At 41.7% G+C, this 23,850-nt stretch overlaps 1 protein-coding gene across 2 annotated transcripts in view; it reads right to left on the bottom strand.

The window, feature by feature from the left end:
* Nucleotides 1–23,850, bottom strand: part of PTPRG (protein tyrosine phosphatase receptor type G) — a 525,693-nt gene that overhangs the window by 432,123 nt on the left and 69,720 nt on the right. For both annotated transcript variants that reach the window (XM_066596617.1, XM_066596618.1), the window contains exon 2: nucleotides 7,706–7,810. In XM_066596617.1, coding sequence (XP_066452714.1) covers nucleotides 7,706–7,810 — 105 coding nt within the window. The remainder of the gene's footprint in view (nucleotides 1–7,705; nucleotides 7,811–23,850) is intronic.

Genomic DNA, 23,850 nt, shown 5'->3' with positions numbered 1-23,850 from the left:
TTTCGCAATGTACTATTAAAGCATAGTAACTGAAGTAGGAGTTGGTAGTTACACAATTATTACATAAGTGCCTTCAGTTAACTGCATGGATAACCATTATGTAGACTTCTCATGCAAATTATAGAAACAGTTGTGCTACTGGTTTTAGACGTAATAGAACATCTGTATCAGGCTAGGGCTCCTTGCGCTAACTAGAGGTAATGACTTAAGAAATAGTCCTTAGCAATATGTGATTGGCTTCTAAGTCACCACCAAGTGACTAGGCTTTCTACTGGGACTTAGGGCCCATAATAGTCTCAAACCTGAGCCCTTCAGAGGATCCTCTGTTTATTTTGCGAGTCAGCCTGATTCTGTATCCATAAAGGCAGAAATAATGGAGGTTGAAACATCCTTATACTGGATTTTGGATACGAGCCAGTTCCCGATTTGTTCATTGTAATGAAACAAAGCAAACATTTACAAAAACATTCCCAGGTTAATATGTTTTTAACTTTTTAATTCAGGAGGGACAAGAAGATTAATAACATAACGTAATGTGTTTTATACCAATGTTCTGGAGGGGCCAAAATTCTCAAACCTCTTCCCTTAAAAGCAAAATGATTTATCAGTTATTAACGACCACCAAAATGTGATAATTGCTCTTGCACTTTAATTAAGCCCAATGTGAAGCATCTCAGGAAATTAATGCAAAGCTTGGACAAAAATATGAAAATGATGACCTTCAAAGTCGTAGTGTTTGGAGTTTTGACCAATAGCTTACTGAAAATTTCCATGACCCTCAGAACAGAATGTGCCTATTATATAGGTTATCATGAGTGAACATGAAACTTGCATATTGGTGTCGAAATACATAACCCTTGATTTTAAAAAAATAAATAAATAGGGTCATCAGATAGCTCTCCCAGGCTGCAAACCTGTCTATTTATATATAATAAGGGTTAAAGGTTGGTCCTTCATGCGCAAAATCATATTTACTCATCTTGCTCTGTTAGATCTCAGGACTTCTTACAGAGGGCTTCTAGCAGATCATGACCCTAGCATCTTTATGGAGTTTTCATGGTCCATCCTGTCCTACAATAACTCTTCCTGTCGAAAGTTAGGCCTCCTGTCCACGGGCGATTGTTCATTGCGTTATCTGCGGTGATAATTTGCACGCGGGTAACGCATGAACCGCTTTCCATAGGATAACTATGGAAAACGCAGCCCGATGTACACAAGTGGAAATCCATTGCGATTTTCCGCTCATGTAATAAATATCACGGCATGCCGCGATTTGGTGTGAATTTCCGTAGTGAACCTTCCACTTAAAGTTAAGAGTGGAGATAAATCGCAGTGACTATAAATGTTCTCCCACGGCGAAAATTCGGTTGCATTACAACGCAACGCTCGTGGACAGGCGGTCTTAGGCCTTATGACGAGGGTCGGATCGGATTCAGACTGCGAAGTCTCGCAGCGGAATGAGACCTGGTGCCCCAGCAGAGACCCCCTAGAGAGACACTCACATGTCCGGATCTGTCCTGAGTGTCTCGGCCAGCGAACTGGCACGTATGCGCCGTGCAGGGCAGGGCACAATGTGCCCTCGCTGGGCTATGACACAGATTCCCGCAATAGTTCTGCAGTGTTCACTGTGGAAGTGCCGTGGGACAGACGTCTGCCATTGACTGCAATGGAAGCAGTCCGTGCGATTTTCCGCACCAACTAGAGTATGCCCCGATTCTCTCCTGAAGCCGAAAAATCGCAGTTGATTGCTGCTCGTGGGCAGGGAAGAATCTTTTAATATAGCATGTCTATGGACGGACATTGCCGCGGAATTCGCGGGCGGCGTTTGCCCGCGAATTCCGCTGCGAAAATCCGTCCATGGGCATTGGGCCTACAATGGTTGATGGACAAACGAGTCATGCCTGCGACTACCCATAATGCATTGTCCATATTTATATCACAGCAATATATCAGGAAATCCTGAAAAGATGATCTGTTGGAGATGGTGGAGGATAAAATTTGGATGAAACCCACTGCTTTAGCTTAGGATATATCTTTGAGGCAGCATCAATATGTCATGAACCTGAGATACCATTAGTAACATATCACTCTCCCAATCATTACAACTTTAAGAACCCATAGACATTGAATTACCATCCAGCCAATTGTAGTTCCAATTATCCAAGTGACGTTCTGTGCCTGAAACAAAGATGGCCAAACCACTTCACCGACTACCCAATAGCATGCATTGGTAGTCGAAGACACTACACTCCAATTTGACTGACCAGCCATACTCATGTGGGCAGCACGAGTTAGTCAAAGCAGATAAAGTGTCTTAGACCAATGTGTATCAGGCAATCAGAAAAGCAGGTGCAGCCATCTTGGTTTCTGCAGGCCTGGAAGGACAGTTTATTGAAATAAGGGTTTTCCCTATGTTCGCTAGAGGAAGCAGAAGTAACTCATTATGTTCTTAAACTAAAATGAACAGATTTAGGTCCCCCTCACACAGTGGTGTTTAGTCTATTGAACCTGGCGCATTCAGTGGGGTAGATAACCCTTTATTATGTATGTGGGTCACTCAACTTTACCACCATTGGATGATATTAGGAAGAGAGAGGATTGAGAATGTTCAATTTCAAACAATGGCTTCTTCTCAGAGATATAAGACTCAACCTGAGCAGTCTTACCCCCTCAATACATCAATGGTCAGCCTAGCCAAATGTTCACATACATGGGAAGGCCAACTGTTCAGACAACAGCTTTTGAAATTGCATGGGCATCTTTAGGCTTCTTTCACATGAGCTTCACAAGTAATCATTTTAAAGGATCGTTGCAAATACGATGGATCCAGTTTAGAACTCGTGACGGATCCTCGTTGATTTAAAAATGTGCCTTTTAGGATTTTCTGGCCAGTAAATCCAATAGGGCTTGGAGCAGGTAATGATAAAGGCGGCATCATGTTCTATACCATCTATTGCGTCCTATTGGGGTTTTAATAAGGCAATTATGTAATGACTAATGATTAAATAGACTATTCCAGCATTTCCCATCCTAATCCTGACAGTATTATTCCGTTATAGTCTTTGTTTTTCTTTCACGGTTCGTTCTGGGAAATGTCGTCACATTGTAAAAACACAAGGGGATGAAATATCACCAGGAGATCAATAGTATTGGTTTTACGCCTTTTGAGGCAGCCAAAAACTGCACACAAGATGCAAGGAAAAGAATTTTATAAATCCAAGTAAAAATCATTGACTCGCTTTAAATTTCAAGATTAAGATTATGAGTAAACTATGAGAAAGGAAATTTATCAAATTGCATGTATGGTTTACTTCTCAGAACAGCAAATGGCTTCTCACTGCGATAATAACAGTGTGACAACGGTTATATAGAACAATAAGTGGCAGCGCTAAGTAAGAAAATGCATGGGATTAGTTTACAGAGTATGTAAAAAAAAAAAAAAATACAACAATAGGGGACAAGGGCACATATACCATATAGAAAAGGCCATGCAGCTGCTATGGGGCCCTTGGTGAGAGCTATGCACCTGTGCAGGATTCGCCTCATCGGCGAAACTGTGTTATTAGCCAACAAGGCATGGGCCTAAATGAAGAGGGAGGAAAGGGTAAAAACAAACATATGGCCTTCTGTGCTGGGTAGCAAAACTTGGCACTATAGCAGGGGCCCATTTTGATCTTTGCTAATGGACCCCATTATGTAAACACTAGGTGCAGACAATTCTTTGACACTGCTAAATCCCAGAATTTTTGGTGGACAAAATGGCAGAGACCAAAGCTTGCAGCTTTTGAAGTTTTACTGGTAGCAGTCTAGGGTTCCTTTTGGATGCCGTTTTTGGCCATTCAGATGGGACCCTGAAAAGGTTGTGAATGTAGCCTTCGTTGGGCATTTGAACTGCTCTTATTTTGTAGTTCTGTGGTTCGAAAAAGTGCAAAAGCTATCAGATAACTAGCAGGTGGTCTAAAATGACTTTATAGAGATACACGACTCCCTGAACCAGTTATTGAGAAAGTCTAACAATTGTGCAGATCTTCCTAAAATATTAAGTTAGCAAAATTTCATGTGAAAAGGTTATTTGAGGCAGTCTTAATAAAGGTTTGAAACCAGGAAGAGGGTGGGGGGTAATAGTTCTCCTTGTGGAGAGATGAGTCTTTATGGGCTCCCATTGCATGCTCCATGGGAAAAAAAGGCATGGAAAGGAGTGACAATATACTCCTCCACAGCACTATCTATTGGATTGGTAGTCTCCAATTTAACAGGCAAGATCTGTTAAAGGGGTTGCCCTATCTCAGTACTACCTGGTTAAACTAAGAAACCCATGGCTCATTTCCCGACCACCTCGGTCACGGACACAGCAAGCGTAGCAGCCTTACACCATTTCCGTAACTTCCATTGAAAGTGAACTGTAGTTCCATAGTGCCTTTATTCAATCCATGGTCAAACAGAATGCCTCAGCAACATTTAAACCCCAGCGTGGGTTTTTTTTTTAAGCTTCAAACAGAATGCCTCAGCAACGTTTCAACCCCAGCGTGGGTTTTTTTCAAGCTTGAAAAAAACCCACGCTGGGGTTGAAACGTTGCTGAGGCATTCTGTTTGACCATGGATTGAATAAAGGTCGTATCTTTTTTATTCCACTGCTGTAAGAAGTGCTGCCTTCTACCATTGATATTGTGACTGTTATTTGGGGCAACGGGATCCAGTCCCTTGTTAGGCGTGCACAGGCAAGTTTGTGCAACTGCATGAGGAGTGTGGGTGCTGCTGGCAACCTAATATTACTGTAGTTCCATAGTGAACTGTACTACGCTGCTTGCATAACTGCTATTCACTTCAAAACGGACTTGTGGAAACCGCATAAGGCTGGTGCTTCTCATCCGTTCTCGTAACAATGGGTGAGGTGGTTGGGAAACCAGCCATGGATTTCTTATTTTGGCCAGGAAGTGCCGAGTTGGGAATAACCCTTTAAAAGATTGGTTGTTGACTATGACTAGCTACCATTCCAGAAGGTGGTGCCGTGAAGGATTATTCCACAATTTGAAGGCTTGACACAATTCATTTAAATTCATACATTCTTCTATGTATATCCAGTAATAGGCATCCATCAGTTTCATTTCATGGCCAATTAAAAGAATATTTGGCCAAATGAAGAAACCCACGACACACGGACAGACACGCAGTTAATCTTCACTTTTCATGCAAGGAGAAGTAAGTAAATCAAGGCACTGAAATTGGGCCATACTAATATATTACTGAGCACTAACACGAAGCCAGGACATTTTCTGGCCCAAACACGAAGCCAAACGTTTTGGTCAATAGGACGTTTCTCATTGAGTAAAGGCTGCTCCCGTGTGACCTCGGGAGTCAATGCCCAGAGTATGCAAAGAACATTGAGAATTCTCGCAGAGTCTCATCAAAAACAGCGTATATCTAAAAATATATCTAATAAACTACACCAACAATTCAAGCAACATGTAGGTCAGAGGCCCCGCTGTTCACAAGAACTGCAAGATTCATTATATTCCTGACCTTGGATTTGACAATATCATGAACCACAATTTTCCGGATCTGTGGGCTGACACATGCTTTACATTGTTGGTCATGAAAACAGCAAGCATTGGGGGATTAGCAGAAACTCTGATGCCTGCTCTATGAGTAGGGCTAACTAGCTACATCACTCAGCAATAATATTTAGTCTTGCCTCTAAAGGCCCTTTCACACTGCATAATTACTGTACAAACCGCTCCTTGTGTAGCAAGCCAGAACGGAAGCAGCTTGTGACATGGTGACTATTACTCCGACTCCCACCCAGGTGCACTACAGTGAAAAATGTAGTTGGGAAACAAGGTGTTAAGTGCTGGTCTCTCCACTAGAAGGAACATGCATCATGCTCCATCACCCGCCAAGAGTCAGGAAAGGGTTAAACTGCCAAAACTCACTTTTGTATGACAGGATCCTCACCCCTATTGTTTCCATCAACTGATTACTATATGTAACCGTGGTTCTGTTATTTTTGTACTTTTGTCTTTCTGTATTCCCCCTGTCTATGTAAGCGCTGCGGAATATGTTGGCGCTATACAAATAAAGATTATTATTATTAATGATTCTTACATTCTAGGCAAACAATGAGGTGTTCTACATAGCCCATGTCAATAGATCCAAGTACAGAATTCGGTGACCACAGATATCGCTTTCCCTACGAAAATTCCCATACTGCTTGATTGGATTTCTCACTGGGGCTCTGGGAAAATACTTTGAGGAAGAGGAGAAGTGCTAGATACTACACTAGACTCAAGGATGAAGCGGTCCCTTAACCAGCTGTCTGTTCTTCTGGTTACACATATCCTTCACCAATTGCTTGTTAACTTTTACTAAACTTTCTAGAATTAAACATGAGTATTTATTAGAATACTGTGATAGAATTTCAATAGGATATGCCACCACTTTATGATTGATGGGGGAGCCGACCTCTCAAAAAGGAGGAAAAAGGTGAAGGGGTTGCAACACTGAATCAACACCGCAGCCCCTTCATTTGCAAAATCTGTTCCAGAAGTCAGAGCCTCAATCAATCATTAAGTGATGACATTTATTAATTAATTTTGAGCAAACAGAACCCCACTCTGAGTCCAACTTTGCAAAAACTTTGGTCAATCTTGAACACAAAAAAAATAAAATAAAAAAAGAGCTTTTAGGAATGTTCTACCTGAAACAGAGTTTACTAGTTTGGCTTGCTAAACACTAGTCCTGAACACTGATGTATAACATTGTTTGAGAGCCATAAAGGCTCTGTAGAACACTCTGAGCTTACAATTCTCTTATGGCTCGTAGGCCCCCTGCACACGGTAAAGCCGCATGCGGAATCCGGCTCTGGCAGCAGCAGCGTCCGTGTGGACCTGCTCTGTTGCTGTCTTTATTGTACTGCGGATGAACTTCTCCATGCAGCGCCCACATGAAAATGCAGCATGCTGCGATTTCTCCCACGCAAACAGAAATCGCGTTTGATTTCCGCTCATGTGTAGGAAGCAGCGGATCGCCATAGGAAGTAACGGATGGTATTTGCTGCAGATTCGTGTGCGGATGCCAGCCGCTGATTCCTCAGCAAATATCTGTCCGTGTGAGGGAGGCCATAGTGTTCTATACGTGTTTCAGGGATTTTGGTCAACTTCCAGTTTGTTTGAAACTAATTCAGACAGAACCAAACGGTTTTGTAAAAAAAAAAAAAAAAAAAAAAAAAAAAGTTCTATGAACAGGCTGAAGTTTTCAAAAGCTTGCTTGTCACTAATTCTAATGATATACCATCCCTTTATGAGATGGGAACACGCCTTTTAGTGATTGCCTGTTGAAATTCAGTCCTCAAGCATGTAGGACACCAGCTGTATCCAGCAAATGAATGGAAGGACTGCAAGAGAATACAGTACTCAACCGCTACCTGCAGCTTCAATCCACAAAGCGTATAGTGATGAACCAATTTTTAACACATCACAGAGGATGTAAACTTGGCCTCTTCAGAAACTAAAACCCACAACATTATACTTCACAGATTTGTAACCATTATAATTCCTTAGGGGGAAAAAAAAAAAAAAAAAAAAAAAAAAAAAAAAAAAAAAAAAAAAAAAATCGCAAACACATATGTCCCATAGCAAGTCCTTCAAAAACACGTGTTGCCCAATTTGTGCATCAACATCACAATGATAAAAGCCGAAAGTCAACATACCTGAATAGGACCAGTAGGGTTCACCAGCTGCCTTACGTCTCCGTATCTGCACGGAGCTTCCATGTCTGTTCTCATGTAGTGCTCCCACGTTCCCCTCAGTGTATGCTACAAGACAAAAAGGTAAAAAGATGGAGGTTAGCTTTACCAGTACACCTACAAAAACATTGGCAGTCAGTTTTGCACATTAATACATTATACACTGGGTGTCAAATTATGGTTCTGGTCAAGCCATTGTCCAATTGATCTACAGAGCTTTGCTAGGATCATCTGGTACAATTCCTTGTGGCCATAGACATGAAGATAGTTGTTACAAGTTTATGGTTTGTGCGATTTAGAATTTACAGGGCTGTTGGAGATGGATTCTACCTGTTGATATTTTTTTGCATTGATGGTTAAAGGGGTTGTCCCGCGCCGAAACGGGTTTTTTTTTTTTTTCAACCCCCCCCCCCGTTCGGCGCGAGACAACCCCGATGCAGGGACGTACAGAAAGCTCACCGGAGCGCTTACCTTAATCCCCGCACTCCGGTGACTTCTATACTTACCTGTGAAGATGGCCGCCGGGATCCTCTGCCTCCGTGGACCGCAGCTCTTCTGTGCGGTCCACTGCCGATTCCAGCCTCCCGATTGGCTGGAATCGGCACGTGACGGGGCGGAGCTACACGGAGCTACACGGAGCCCCATAGAGAACAGGAGAAGACCTGGACTGCGCAAGCGCGGCTAATTTGGCCATCGGAGGGCGAAAATTAGTCGGCACCATGGAGACGAGGACGCTAGCAACGGAGCAGGTAAGTATAAAACTTTTTATAACTTCTGTATGGCTCATAATTAATGCACAATGTACATTACAAAGTGCATTAATATGGCCATACAGAAGTGTATAGACCCACTTGCTGCCGCGGGACAACCCCTTTAAGGTTTATGGTTGGTTTTTAGTTCTACTTGTTGTACTTGACTGAAAAAGTCAAGAATGTGTCCCTCCCTAAACTCTCCCCCCCTTTCAATTTATCCTGAATACAGCAGCCAGGTTCATCTTTTTGTCCAGGCATTACACAGTTGCCTCCCCCTTGTGCCAGTTACTACTCTGGTTGCTCGCCAATACGGAATACTAATTATACTCATCAGTCTGATCCATAAAGCTCTCCACAGTGCTGCATCCCTTATCGCCGCCTACCACCCCACCCATGCTATCTGCTCTGATAATGACCTTCGATGAAGGATCCTTTTGGACTGGACGAACAACCCAAGGTTCGGGTTCGCAGCGAACCAAACTTTGGGTAAAGTTCAACCAGAAACAGAGTTAAAGAACATTAAAGATTTTATCCTTACACAATTTAAGGAAGTCATCTTCCTAGATTGCAATGAAAAATATGCAGCCATTAAACATTTTTGCACAAAGTCAGTCAAGAGATATTACACAGGACCTTTAAGAATGAACACCATTTTAATGCAGATGAGATAATAGGGTGTGATTGAATAGAAATCAATTTTAAGTAATTTCTCCAATCATGGAATGCAGTATAAAAATGGGAAATCCTGTGGGTATTTCCTCCGAAGACGTCGCACTGTTCACATCTGGTTTTTGTTTATGCACATTTTTTAGAACATGATCTACAGATGCAAATTCTGGTTGCTACAGAGTTACAGACGACTGAACATTACAAACGCTCAAGACAAGAAATCCATCTCCGAGCATGCATGCTATTGAAGAAGCATAAAAGTTGAATGGCAGACTAGAGGGGGGATCAATTGATAGATCGATTTTGAGAGTAAAACTAAGTATTTTTATGTATTACATTGTACAGTGACACTCTTGCACAATCGTTGTTTAAAATCAATGCTTACGTCGAGACTAAGACATCAGTAGTCCCAGGTTTTCAGAATGCAGCCACGCAGGTGAGAACTGCAACTTGGTGATTTTATTTGTATGCAAGAGGCTGTCCTAAGGGGCCAAACTGTTGCCATGATAATGGACTGTGAAATGCGCCAAAGGTTGTTTCAGTATTACTGCGTGCACCATATTTAGCGCTATGGAACAGAGCATGCTCACTGAGAACTTCCTGGAAAAAATGATGTCAGGCGTATAAGGTGGTTTGGGAGCCAAGTCATAGGAGGAGGAGAGACAGATTGTCCGTTTTAGGTTTTTTTCCCCCTCTTCCAAACCAACAGTGCTCAGGGACAACCAACTCCTCAGAATAATGTAAAAGGATAGAAAATGGTGCACTCCTTTTTGGGAAGAAGGCGTAATGGAAAACAAAGGTAACCTTTCACTGAAGTTGTAAACCAGATATGATGCTTCTCTTCAGAGGAAAAGGCCACAGCAAACAGGCACTGCAATGCGTTTCAGAGGTTGTTACAATAGTCATGGGTTCTTTCTAGGTCAAGTTGATCTGTTAAAAAGCAGCAGTATGTAGTTAGATTATCATTTTTCTTGTCTCCATCTCAACATGCCACTAAATGTGGCAGGATGCCACCAGAAGTCCAGAATTGGTGCCCAGGATGCAGTCGGATGTGACATATATGTCTGAAAGTCTGGTTGTGTTTTCTGCTTTGAAACTACAAACCACAATCCATAGTGGCGCACAGTAGCCACCAAGGCAACATGAACATTTGAAGAGGTAGCTCACATACTAGGAAATTACAATCCAAAACCTTTCTAAAATGATAAGAGGGCTTAGAAGGAGAGAGGACAGAGACTGAAGAGCTGAGGTACTTCTGAGTGCTACTGAACATTGTTGTAATAGCCTGCAGAGAGTGGCTACTGGATCTGCCAAGGGGACAGTAACCGGGACTGCCTTTTGCCTGGAGCCAAAAGACAGTCTGTGTTGCATTCCCAAAACTAATGGAACCTCTGGACAGCGATTTATGGAAACCAGTGCAGAGGTTCTCTCCTGACCCTGGACTAGCTTGAGTTGGTCAAAATGAGTACTCTCCCATGCAACAAATTGTAAGTGAGGCTGACCTCAAGCTGATTGTACGGTAGGTGTGCACACCATTTGGGGCCTTGCTAGCTAATTAACAGGCCCTTTTGTATAGGTATATACTAGGCTGATCAGACTTGACTGTTCATAAACTTCCAGTGCCAACAGAGACAAGTATTGCTTATGGAACATAAGCCGTCATAGTAGAGACATTACAAGTGGGTTTTGTGTGTTCTATTTCCCTATAGACCGTGTTAAGTGTTAACCAAGTGCAATGGGACTGGTCTATGTAAATCGTTGAGGCCATTCTTAAAAAGGTATTCCAGTTATTCTGTGTTGTGTACCAAGTAATTTTGTTTCTAGGATTTAGTTAGCCGTAGCTAGAAATAGAATATTCTATGGCAACAGTTTAATTGCTCATTTGTTATCATAGGACTCACTTTTGTTCAAAAATAAGTATTACATATTTTTGTAATTGTCTGCTGCATTGTATCCTGAATCTGTTACTATCCCACCACCCATGACAGACAATAGGACACAAATATATATATAGAAATTAATGGATTCTTTTAGAAAGATAGTTACATTCTTGGATAGGAAAATAAACTAATTAAAACCTCATGAAGCATCTTGCCTTATGCTTACATTCAGGCAGTTTCTATGTGTCTGTTTGTAGAACAGTAGGTTTTCCATATATAGTATTACAAGGCAGCTAAAAATGTTCCTCCATTTAATAGCCAATTAACATGATAAAATAATGAACATTGTTACACAATAAATCGTCATAATTGTTTTTTTTATGGACAACCACAAATATTCCCATATAAAATAGCCAACAGACAGCTGTATATGGTCGTTTATAATCCACTATGTCTTCCTATGGCCTAAAACCCACTTGAGCTTCACAGAGTCTTCGATCAGCTCAACACAATTTGAGGCTGTAAACCAGAACAGCCGTGCATCCTGCTGCTTTAAGACTGGATGGCAAACTCTTAAAATGTTACGGTTAGCACTAAAAAGCACAACCTAAAACAGTTAGCGGTTACAGACATTCTGCTTTATCACATACGCTACCACAGAATTGCCAACACAACATAAACATTTTATAGATTATCAGGCGGAAGATTTGACGGCAGATCAGATGCAAAGTATTGACAAGAACGGAAGAAAAAAAAATAAAAATTACACATACTAATCCCAAGCTCTAAAAAGTTGTATGGATTCATAAAACATCACCCATAGAAGTCTACCAGTCCATCAGACCCATGCCCCGTTAAATAAGGTCAAAAGGTTTCTCTCCAGCAGTTGCAGCAAGATCCCGCCAACCACCTCCGAGCAGTCATAACACAATGTTCTCCAGTTCAATCCCAAGAGTCATAGCAAGGATTCTCTTCCCAGTAAGATTTCCCTCCTACCCATTTCTACTTTTATAGTGTGGGCCACAGAAAAGTAGCCCACGTCTGATCACAGGCTCACACGCTTGTGAAAAGATATGTTATAAAATTGATATCCATTTATGGAAGAGCAAACTGGGGTTACGGCCACCATGTTCCCTGGACGTATCTATATGCGATCATCGTTTTGGGGAAGATTTAAAGCAGAAAGTGTATGCTAATATTCTGCATACCCTGGACGAACTCAGGAAATACATCAAACACTACAAGCAGCATCACTATTGCACAGCTGCAAGTAGTATCATCCAACATGTTGTGACATGCCCAGGAGGTACATAGAAGTGAATGGGGACCACTTCCACCATCTGTTCTAACATGTGGAAAAATCAACATAGCTTTGGAAAAAATAGCAAGCCACTTACCCGCTCTTCGTTTCGCAATATTTTCAGAGTCAGGCTACTTTTCTATGGCCCACCTTCCAGTAGTTTCAGCAAGGGCTTCCCTAGTTTACTCCCTATTGCTTCTAGGGTAGAGTCTCTGTAATAAAATGCCACACAGGAGCACAATAAGTGCCTACAGATCAGTAGTATGGCCCGCCATGTTCACGATGACTTATAACGGATCTCAACTTGTACTGAGAATTTAGGCTCCAAGGTGTTGTGAAACTACATCTGGATAGCCTTTGGCTGTTTGGGCATGCTACAAGTTGTAGTCTTGCAGCAGCTGGGGAGTCGCACTTTAGAACACTGCCTTAGGGTCTTTCGACTTTGCCTCTTCTAAGACAGGCAACCCACATGGGACGGATTGCTGCTGACTTTACTAGTTCTGTAATCTTCCATGGAATTTTTTTTCCTGCAGTAAAGTGGATAAGAATTTGCAAGTGTTATCCCCACGTGAAAAATTTACAACGAGGTGCCAATTTTAAAATCTGTAGCGTATTAAAAGGGTTGCACTAAGATAGACTGTCAGCTATCCAGTGGGAATGTGATAAGTCTAATCTGTGGGGTCTCATTGCTGAGACCCCCACTAATCCTGAGACCTCCTCAATGCTCGAATGCGGCACCCCCTGCAGTGAGAAGGAGATTGAATGTGCAGATCCAATAATTTTTAATGGAACTGCCAGAGATAGTCAAATACAAGCACTCAGCTATTGCCATCAGCCCCACTAAAATGAATGGAGTGGCAGCTGCACATATGCAGCTATTGCTGTATTCAATCTAACGCCATTGCAGGTGGGAGAAGGAAGACAATGGGTCCCCATTCTTGGGATTGGTGGGATTCTCAGTGGGGAGACATCCACCGATCAGGCTTTTATCACCTATGCTATGGACAGGTAATAAAAATCTATCTTGGTAGAACACCTTAAAATTCTGTAGCAGATTTTTACTGCAGGTTTTGCCACTTTGTGTCATGGGGTGAAAGCTGTAGCATGATCAACAGCAAGCCATCCATTTGGTGGGGGCTTGTGACAAGATTCACAATGTCGAATTTCCCTGCCGCCTGGATTTGCTCATAAGATTTACATTCCTATAAGATTTCTACAATAGTGTAAAATGCTATGGGAAAATACGGTCAACTGTACCAGGTGATTCACATCTGCACTGCGAGGGCAACTTCAAATGTTGACTTGTTGCAGGTCTAAGCCACAATGAGATGTTCCAACTGTTAAAATGCTATTTTGAAGTCCTAAAATAAAGCTTGGGTGCCAACTCTGTGGAAGCTGCAATGGCAGCTTTGTTTTTGGAAAAGTGGGGAGACTGTGCAGTGGCCAAGCTTAGCATTTCTTGCACTGAATGGGAACGTGGCCTGCAATACCAAGCCTGGCCACTGCAGTGGGAACAGAGCTGTCTGCGTCCTGCAGAAATCTGATTATTTGAACACACTGAATCAGCAAACAACTGATTGGTTGGTGTCCTGCATGGCAGAGCTATTATTGATGGCCTATTCTGCGGATAGGCTATCAGTCCTTTTTTAATGGTCAACTCCTTTAAGTAATATCCTCTTACTTGGTAATGTGAGATTGCCCATTAGAGTGTGAGAAATACTCAATTTGTAAAATATAAAGCACCGAAGGCAACTATGTCAAGCAATAGGCGAGAATTCAGAGGGAAGGGTCTATGCTTTTTATAAAATCACAAAATTATTAAAACACAGACTATTATGCACAAGATTTCTCAGCAGAGACTGATATTAAATTGCACCCCAAGCAAGCAATTAGCACTTCCCCTTATGGTGTCAGAAGTGTTCAGATTTTTGTTTCAGACTTAAGAAGTTGTTGCTGGTATGTCAGTATGGAAAGTATATGACACACCGTGGGAGAAATTCCACTAGCCATAAAGCAATTACAATAATATAGATTACATATATGCCTATATACAAAAAAGTAGCTTTCAGCTTTATGGGTCTGGACTAAATTAAACCTTTATCCCAAGGACTCATGCACATGACCGTATTGCAACTCCACCGTGCACTTTTTTTTTATGTCCACATGTTATCTTTGTGATAATCACCGAACACCCAAAACAAATCTGTAAAGTCTACTAGATTATTTGTGACTCACAATCAAAAAGAAAGACCTAGTGGCAAGCCAAAACTAGAAAGTTGAGCAGCAGACGGGTAAAAGTAACATCTTCTTTACTGTATTCACATAGTGACAACGTTTCGGCTGTAATACACAGTCAAAGGCTGTGTATTACAGCCGAAATGTTGTCACTATGTGGATACAAGAAGATGATGCTACTTGCACCCGTCTGCTGCTCAACTTTCTAGTTTGGGCTGATCAGTTTGTGGATCCAGGGTCAGGATCGGTTATAGAGTGTGCAGATGTACTGAAGCCTTCCACCTAGGGTGATACATTGTGTGCTGCAGCCCATTTCTTCTTTTTATGGACCTAGTGGCAAGCGACTGGCTCTGAAGTCACGCAGGCCCATAGGAAGAGGTCTGCATAGCCCAGTGGCACTAGAGCTCTACAGACAATCCTTAAGGCTACCTACACACAGGCGAGTTTGATATTGGGCCGTGGAACCCGCAGAAGTTCCAATCCTCTTGCGCAAGTTTTTAAGAGTGATAGAGGATTGGAAGGGTTTCTCATTGATTTCAACGGGAAACATTGCATCGCACTGCATGCAAGAGCCATGCAAGGCAATCAAGTTCCCATTGAAATCAATGGTTGATGCATTCTGAAGAAAGCAATAAGATAGAGCAAAAAAAAAAAAACAAACAAAAAAACTTTGCTTGTGTATATAGGACTCCATTAAAAAAAAAAAAAGGGGGGGGGGTGTTCATATTCACACGAGATTTGTGCATCTCACAATGCACAAAGTCTTGCACGAGTTTCATGGCTGGGCTAAAGCAACTTGGGCAATGTAGTCCCTGTGGATATGACATTAGCAACAGAGGCCGTGCGCTGATTTTTTTTCTTCTTTAATAGGATAGAATTGACAGGTTTGTTCTTCTGCAATTAATAGCAATAACTTTGCATTGTTCTACATCTGAATTACTTCTGCCTCTAATAAGCAGGTATTTACACAGGCAATAACGTGCCAATTCTGTGCTATTGTCTTCATTTACATGAGCAATTTTTCAGTTTTGCACTATGTCCTCTTAGGCAATTCTGAAGCAAAAGTCATCCACTCTTTGCTAGGAGAGCGTGGGAGGAAAAAAAAAAGCTGCATCGCACTCACATGCCAGGCGATTTGCAAGTGATTTTTTTTTTTAAAGCGCTGCAGAATAAGTAGGCACTATACAAATAAAGGTTTTTATTAACTTTGAATATCCCCATGCAGATAAATGTGTTTTGACTTTGTAATAGTTTTTTTTTAGTTTTTTTTAATTGAATGTGCTAGAGCCTATTTTTGTGCAATTTGCTGCCGAAAATCAACTATTGAAATCTATGAGTGCATTAAAAAAAATAAAATAAATAATGCACACGCTCATACCATGTGCAATGTGGTTATTCCATTTTTAACTGATGGAAGCACATGAAATCTTTTCACACAACCAAAAAAAATGCATGGACAGTAATATAATGCGTTTTTAATGCTACAACACATCACAATCGCTTGGTTACAAGTACAATATCTGTCCGATTTTCTCGGTCCACTAGTGCACTCGTCGTGTAAATACAGACTACCAAGGCTTCAAAGTTCCTGTTTCATTGCATCTTTTCTAGTATCTAGCATGCACCTAATGCAAATCACCTGTGCAATTGCTAGTCACATCACGAAGGAGCATTTCAATGGCAGATCTGCATCAAACTCAAATCTTCTGATGTCAACATGAACAGATATGCAAGTTATAATTAGTGTCACCCATAGACTAAGCAAAGCCACTTCGACTTTTAATTTGAGAAACAATTTCAAAGACGTTGATTGGGGAACCAACCGACGACACGCTTGTAATTTCAAGAAGCATTTCGAGTACATGGTGGGTGTAGCTTCCGTAACAAACTAGGACGCCATATGAGTCACTCAATCTGTGTCAACAAATCTGCCGGAAGGATTTATTTGCAGATTGACTCTAAGGACTTTGGAATCGGTTGTTTGTCTAACTGTGAGGCTTTACCTATGTAAACAAGTGCTGGATACTTTCTTATTATACAGACACTTCTGAAAAGTCATCCGGTCTGAAGTCCACAATAAAAAGAATTACAATAAAACTGGTGGATGACAAAAGTGCAAAAAATTGGCGAAGTGGAAAAAAAAAAAACCTAACAGAAAAAAACAAAAACAGGATATAAAAATTCTACAACACCCAAACTATCGAAATCAAACTAACAGAGCACTGATTAACAGATGCGCTTGCATTGGAACTGGGAACTATGCCATGGTAACAGGTCGCAGGAACTACTTGCTCAATCCAGTTACTGGGAAAAGAACTGAGCTGCTGATCTTGTTAGGCACACAAAGAACTGGGAGGTCTATCACAACTTCACACTTAAACAGCCTTGGAAAGAAAAAAAGAAAAAAAGTTCTTAATTAACTGTGTCTGGTTTGTAATTCTTTGGCAAATGTGGGGGGGATGCCATTAACTCATTCAGTAATGTGCAAGTGTCACGAAGACAAAAGGGACATTGATCAATGAGAATTTCTGGTAGCTCAATGGTACAGACAAGTTGGTTAAGAAACCCCGTTCCAGAAAAATGTTCACAAAGTTCAGTCCTCAGATACCGTACCTGCAACCGGTCATAATTTTCAGGATCTCCTATACAGAGTGAACACCTGTAGCAATTTTTTGAGGCGCTGACCATTACAATCCTTGCACAATGCTAAGAAAATCCTAAGAAATAAAAAGAAGACCTGTGGACCAGAGTCGAGAACTACTGCTCAAGAACATATGTGCATTCAACTATTAATTACTGGTCAGAGTCTAAAACTTTGCTACTGAAGTCCAACTTTTTGCTTCGTTTCCTAATTTTTTTTTACTGGTCAACTAAAAAAAAAAAAAGCTTGTTCACACCTGCTGAAAATCATTCTGCTCCATAAAAAATTTCAAGCAGTCCAATATAAAAATGCACAGAAAAAGCTTCTCGATGCTGATCGAACATTAGATACTATAGGAGCACCTACTTCTGTCGTCATAAATTAAAGCCATCAACATGCTCAACACGTCACTACTCAGGTAGGTGCAGTGGTGGAAGGTGGTCCTTCTGCCCTGTGAATCGATAGCACTTTGAACTTGGTTAGGGTTGCCTATTCACAGAAGGATGTACTACCGAACAATAGTCCAACTACTTGAACAAAAACTTGACCAGGAATTATGAAGTTCAATGTGGCAAACTGGCAATAATGGTGTAGAATACTGTATTTTGTTCGACTTCTTTTGAATCAAGAAAGGTTAAAACTCAGTGTATTCATTTCAACAGATTTGTATTAAAATGATATGAAATATACATTATATACAGATATAAGCTGTCAAATACTATACACTCAAACAAAATGCAACAAGAACAGGAGTCAGCCAGATGGAAAATGAACATCTTTTAGCCCGCTTGCTGGAAATCTTAGCTGTTAATTTGCATTTTGTAGTATGTGTGAAAATTACAACTGATATAGGTTACCTACATTCAAGGAACTACACTCAAATAGAACAATGCATACGAGAGAGAGGCAGCAATGTACATGCAAAATAATTTCACGCCCAGCCCTCTCCTCAACCAGTAGGACTGGAGTTGGGACATGAATCGTTGCTAGCGCCCCTAGCTGAATATGCAGACAGGGACACCATTCTGACTTTAAGAGAATTGGGCTGGCCCTCTTGGTCCCAGAGCCTGTATGGCTTACAGACCCCAAGACCACCATACCCGGGCCTCCGGAGAAAGGGGAAGGTGCCGAGCCTGAACCCTTTCCTTCATTCACAGGAGAGATACTTGAATGGCGCTTTACATTTTTTTTTTTTTAGATCATTTGCATTTTTTCAACCCTTTTCAATCCAATATTGGATTCAGGGTTTCCTAAAAGGCTCTCTCTTTTTGCTGTTATATAGTGGTGCTATCTGCTGGCTAAAGCCAGTGTGTGTGCGCCAGAGAGGCTCCAACAACGGAGTGGCAATAGACGGTAAGAATACCCTGTTGGGCGTCTTCTGGAGCTGTACAAGCTTCAATCAGAATGTAGAAAGAGGTCAGTGGTTTGGAAAGTGTTAAACGAAAGTGTTTTTGAAACAGAAAAAATTGTTCAAAAGCATATACATACTTGCCATTTTCCGAAATCAATGTATCTTCAAGATCAGCATTTCTGTGGCATTAAAATCATTTGTGTTTCTCTATTTAGGTCCCGTAAGCCTTTCCCAGGAATTGAAGGTCAAGAAATGCACCAATGGGATATGTAGATTTGAATCTAGTTTTTATTGCAAATGTAATTAACAGCAACATTGTGAAGTACAAAAGAATCTGGGAAACAATCCCTGGCCATCTCTATGGCCAAACTAGAGCTCAACATGTGCCCTTGGACAGCCCCGTTGCCATACCACCTCCCCTTGCTGGAACGACACAGTACATCTATATTCAACCAGGCATCGTTGCTCTGGTCTGTACAGGTTTAATCCTTTGTAGAGACTTCTAGAATGTGGCCCTATACAGGACAAACATTAGTAGAAAAAGGGATTTCACATGTTTTGCTTCTATCTTCTCTATTCAGGTCATAAACATCCATTTTACTGATCGATAAAATTGTGATTTTTGTTTGCAGCTCTACATATGCTCTAATGTACTAAACAATCACCAAATGAACCATGATAAAAAGGGACACAGCTGGCACCCTTTGTCAAGCTAATTTAGCGGAAATACACAAGCCCCAAAGAACGGTCAGCTAGTGAAAGGTCAAATCGGATCATCTATATCCCCATCTATGTAATAAAACAGCTCATAACAGATAAAAGGCAACATCTTGGCAGAATGAAAATGGCCTATAATTTATACAAGTGTCAAGACTTCACAGTAGCTTCTGGAGTCAGACTACAGAGCAACTGTTAAAACAAAGACTTAGGTAGTGTTACAGATTTGTCTAGTTGAGCCCAAAAAGAGCCACAGTGTTAAGATTTGGCACAAGTCGTTCCACTTAGTACAGTCTTTGAGGCTCCTGGTCTTCAGTTCTCCCTCTCTCCTCATGGAGAGTTGGACTTGATATAACCAGAAGGCTCCTTGCAGCCAACAGAACTACTGCTAACTGGATAGACCGAGCGTAAACAGAGAGAAGCTGTGAGGAGAAGGGGGTGGGGGTAGAAGGTGTCAATATCCAAAAATCAGGTGACTAAACCCAGATCAGAACATTCGAAAGGAAAACAAAAAGCACAACAGGTAGTCGAGTTTATCCACAAGAAGGGTTAAAGATCAGCAGGGTCAGGAACCCAAAACACAATCCACATAACTAGCACCAGAGTTGCACTGAGAAGAAATAGCTGGTACATGATCCTGGGTTATAGATGGCTAGAATAAATAAAGAGATTTACCAGGATTACAAGTCATCCCCTAACCACGGAATAGGAGAAAAGTTGACGATTGGCGGGGAATCTCACAGCTGAGACCCCAGCGCTGATCTTGAGAACATGGGTCCCATGCCCTCCAGTCATCCTCACTGCAGGCTTACTGCACCCCCGCAGTGAGGAGACTGAATGCAGTGCTGGTTGTCAATGCATGCTCATTCACTCTCAAATGGGACTGTTGGAGATGGCCAACTGGAAAGCGCTCTGGCATTTGTCAATCCCATTGAAATTAATGGAGTACAGAATCGGTCATTTTCGAGCAACACTCCATTTGTTCTCAAGTCACTGCAGGGAGAGAAGCAACTCCACAGTGACCGGTAGAGAGGACAACAGGACCCCTGTTCAAGATTGGTGTGGGTCTCAGCAGTAGGACCACCAACTAACAAGTCATACCCCATCTTGTGGATAGGAGATAACTTTGTGATCCTGGTAAGACCCCTATAATGACTTCTGAGTCCAGAAGCAGAGAGGAGAGGTAACCCCTACTAGTAGCAGCACTGAATAGGCCACCAGAATCAGATATCTACTTGACCAAACCACTATCGTACACGCCAACCAGATTGGTGGCACCTGCCTTGTTAAGTCTGTGAGAGATATCTGCCTTCCAATGTTGTAGATGTGTTAACCTCACCGAGCCATCTACGGTGATGCAGTACGGTAACCGCACAGTGTAGATTGAGTGGACAGACTTTTGCACTACCCAACCCCTGCCATACAGTAATGCTATAATACCACCTTACACCATGATGAAACGCCACCACTCTGTGCTAAAACAACTGTCCTAGTCCATGCAAAAGTACTTGACTCAAGGACTTTTGAGCCTTCTGCAGCTCAACTGAACCCAACTTTGATTGCTATAGTATTCTAAAAAGGTGATCATAATTTTGTTTAGTTGAAATCCAGGGCTTGCGGGTTGCAGGGTATAGTACAACTATTACATCTTGTTTGTAGAGATAGAGTCTCCAAAAAGAAATGGTTTGGCAAATGTATTGCCCATTCTTTGAAGGCCAACACTAGGTCATAGGTGTTGTCATCAGATTTTAAATAGCGGCTGTTAATAATGAAGCACGGCATAGAAGCAGATCTTGATAAAAGCTTCTCTTACAAGGAGTACATAATAGGGCACGAGTGAATAGGGCTCACACAAACAAAGCAATAAGGCAACACAATATTGGCTTTTAAAATGTCAATGCTCATATTAGTGTAGAAAATACAGCAGCTCGGGTTATGTACGATTCATGCATTATACATTTCCTGTACAAACTAATCCAGGTTGTGCAGTGTATGGACACTATGGAGCGCTGCCTACACCTCAAGCCTGTAATGCACCCAAGACAGATATCATCAAGCGGAAAAAGCTCCCTGCTGTGTAATAACCCTTAAATCACACAGCTGTTCTCGCTGCAGCAAATGATAAAATCTTAATGTTCCATTAGATCATTGCAGGTTATCAATAAGAGGTTAAACGCCACGGAGCATCTCTAGACATCACATGGTTGCCTTCTCATGGGAACAGAAGACCACAGACCTAAGACTGCCAGGAAACAAGGACATCCGACCGCCACACAGAGCGGAGGCACAAACCTATTAACAATTGGGACTGCTGGAAAGTCATTAACATCAAAAGAGGGTGGGGGCCAAAGACTTTTGTTGACCTTGGAGATGTAGTCGCCAAAGTCTCCTTTGTTGTGAGGGGACAGTAGCTAGACCACACAGATTCAATAGACTACTCCTGGCTTGTAAACGCCATCATCAACGACAAGGCAGTGTTTAATGCTGGCATACAATACCAAGTTCTAAAAAGTGAATAAATGGTGCTCCTTGTTTGAGCCACAGTTTACTGAAAAAGAGTTTTTAGGAGTTCACCTTCAAGTTTACTGGTCATGTGTATAGTGGAGTTGGTCATTCAGAGGAGAACTAATTCCTAGTGAGTGATATTCCTAGTTCCTTGTGTGAAAGGCCGTAATCAGAATGGATGCGCTAGTCATTAAGAGCAGCATCTCAAGTACCCCAACAGGTGTGGGATTTTTTTGTAATTTCCTTAAAAAGGGGTAGTCTAAGATTTGAAAAATAAGGCATCTTTCTTCCCAAACAAGAAACTCAACTGCATCCAGCTTATTGGTTCCAAAGACAACACCCAATGCATGGACTTTACCACGGCCTGGTGTGTACAAGCAGTCTAGAAAGGGACAGATCCAGCACTTGAAACGTTCCCAAATACAAGAACTTTATGATCCAAAAGTATAGCTTGTTAAAAACCGGAACCTACTATGAATTAGGACATTTTACATATGTCCAAATCACATGCAGTCCTGGCAGTGACAATTCATTTTATAAGAAGGATTCAAGCTCTAGATACTTCCATTTCTACATAGTTTTCTTCCAAAGACTGTGCCACACCTGTGCATGGGCTGCGTTTGGTACTCGGCCCCATTGAAGTGGATGGGGCTTGGCTGCAAGACCACAAGCGAAAACAGCTGTATTCTGTCCATAGGTTGTGTAAGAAAATTGCCATTTTTTCAAGTATTGGACAACGCCTCTAAGCTAGCAATATACATAAAGATAGTGGTCAGCTCATTTGGCTGACAGCCATCTTGCCAGATGGGAGCACAGTGAAGGGAGAAAGCTGCTGTCAGAACAAAAGGATGGGGCGGGAAATTCAACTGCCCTATTGTTATCTCCAGTGACATCATTTAGGGGGAGTATTGGGAGGCCACCATACACAATAGACCAAAATACACAAAATTTAAATAAAGGATGGTCATGCTTCGTTTTGCACAGGTGATTTAAAAGGGTAAACTATTGATGGTTCATCCTTAAGGATTGGTCATCAATATTAGTTTTGCTGGGGTCTGTCACTGCAGAACCCTGCCAATCAGCTATGCAGTAGTTTGGTATGCTGGTACATACAGTTGATTGCCTGCAGTACCAAGTCTGGCCACTGCAGTAAGAACAGAGATGTCTGGTACCTGCAGAAAAGTTCCCATTCATTTCATTGGAAACTTAGCCTGCAATACCTGATCCCTGCAGTAAGAATGGAGCTGTCCGTTTTCTGCAGAAATCCGCTCATTACACAGGTTCAGCAGCCTGTCGAATACCTGTTCGAAGGGGGTCCTGGGTAACAGATCCAGCCAACCTGCTATTGATGGCAATCAATAGTTTACAGCTGGACAATTCCCTCAGATACTGTCAATGTCTCAGAAATTGCTACAGTTCTCTCTATAGTATAGCCTCCAATAAGAGGCGGAAATTGAAGCTACTGGGCCCCAATGCAAAATCTTTAACAGGGCCCCAACTATAATGCTTTATTCATAGTACCAGGCTCCCTATATGGAGAAGAGTGGCCTAATGAGGCCCCTAAGGCTCCTGGGCCCAGGTGCAACCGTATCCCCTATAGTTACGCCAGTGCCTCAAATCACCAACTGTTGGAAGGACTGGAGTTAGGAAAAACAAATTCAGGGGACACCTGCATATATCACAGCATGTTCCTCATCTTTGGCTACTTCTTTCCACCCAGCAGATGATAAAGTAACTAGACTTTTTTTGCACAGAGATATGCATATGGATTTACCTATGTAGGACATATCTTAGGAAGTGCACCTTTTGCCTTGCAGGAAGAAGTAACTGAAGTAAACTAACTCCTTGAAGCCATACTACAGTTTCAACAGTAAGACATATACTACAGGGCATGTGAAGTTCATCCAGCGGCATCCGAACATTACAATGCTCCAGAGTTCACTTATAAACACAGATGCATTTTCCCTCCCGATATGATGGCAATTGAAGCATATCATGCGGTAATCTCTCCTCCAACAGGCATTTCTCAATAACAAAAAAAGTACTAAGAGAAAAAAAT

This window comes from Eleutherodactylus coqui, chromosome 3 (genome assembly GCF_035609145.1).
Source record: "Eleutherodactylus coqui strain aEleCoq1 chromosome 3, aEleCoq1.hap1, whole genome shotgun sequence".
In the NCBI taxonomy this organism is placed as follows: domain Eukaryota; kingdom Metazoa; phylum Chordata; class Amphibia; order Anura; family Eleutherodactylidae; genus Eleutherodactylus; species Eleutherodactylus coqui.
This window is presented reverse-complemented; position numbering and strand designations above follow the sequence as displayed.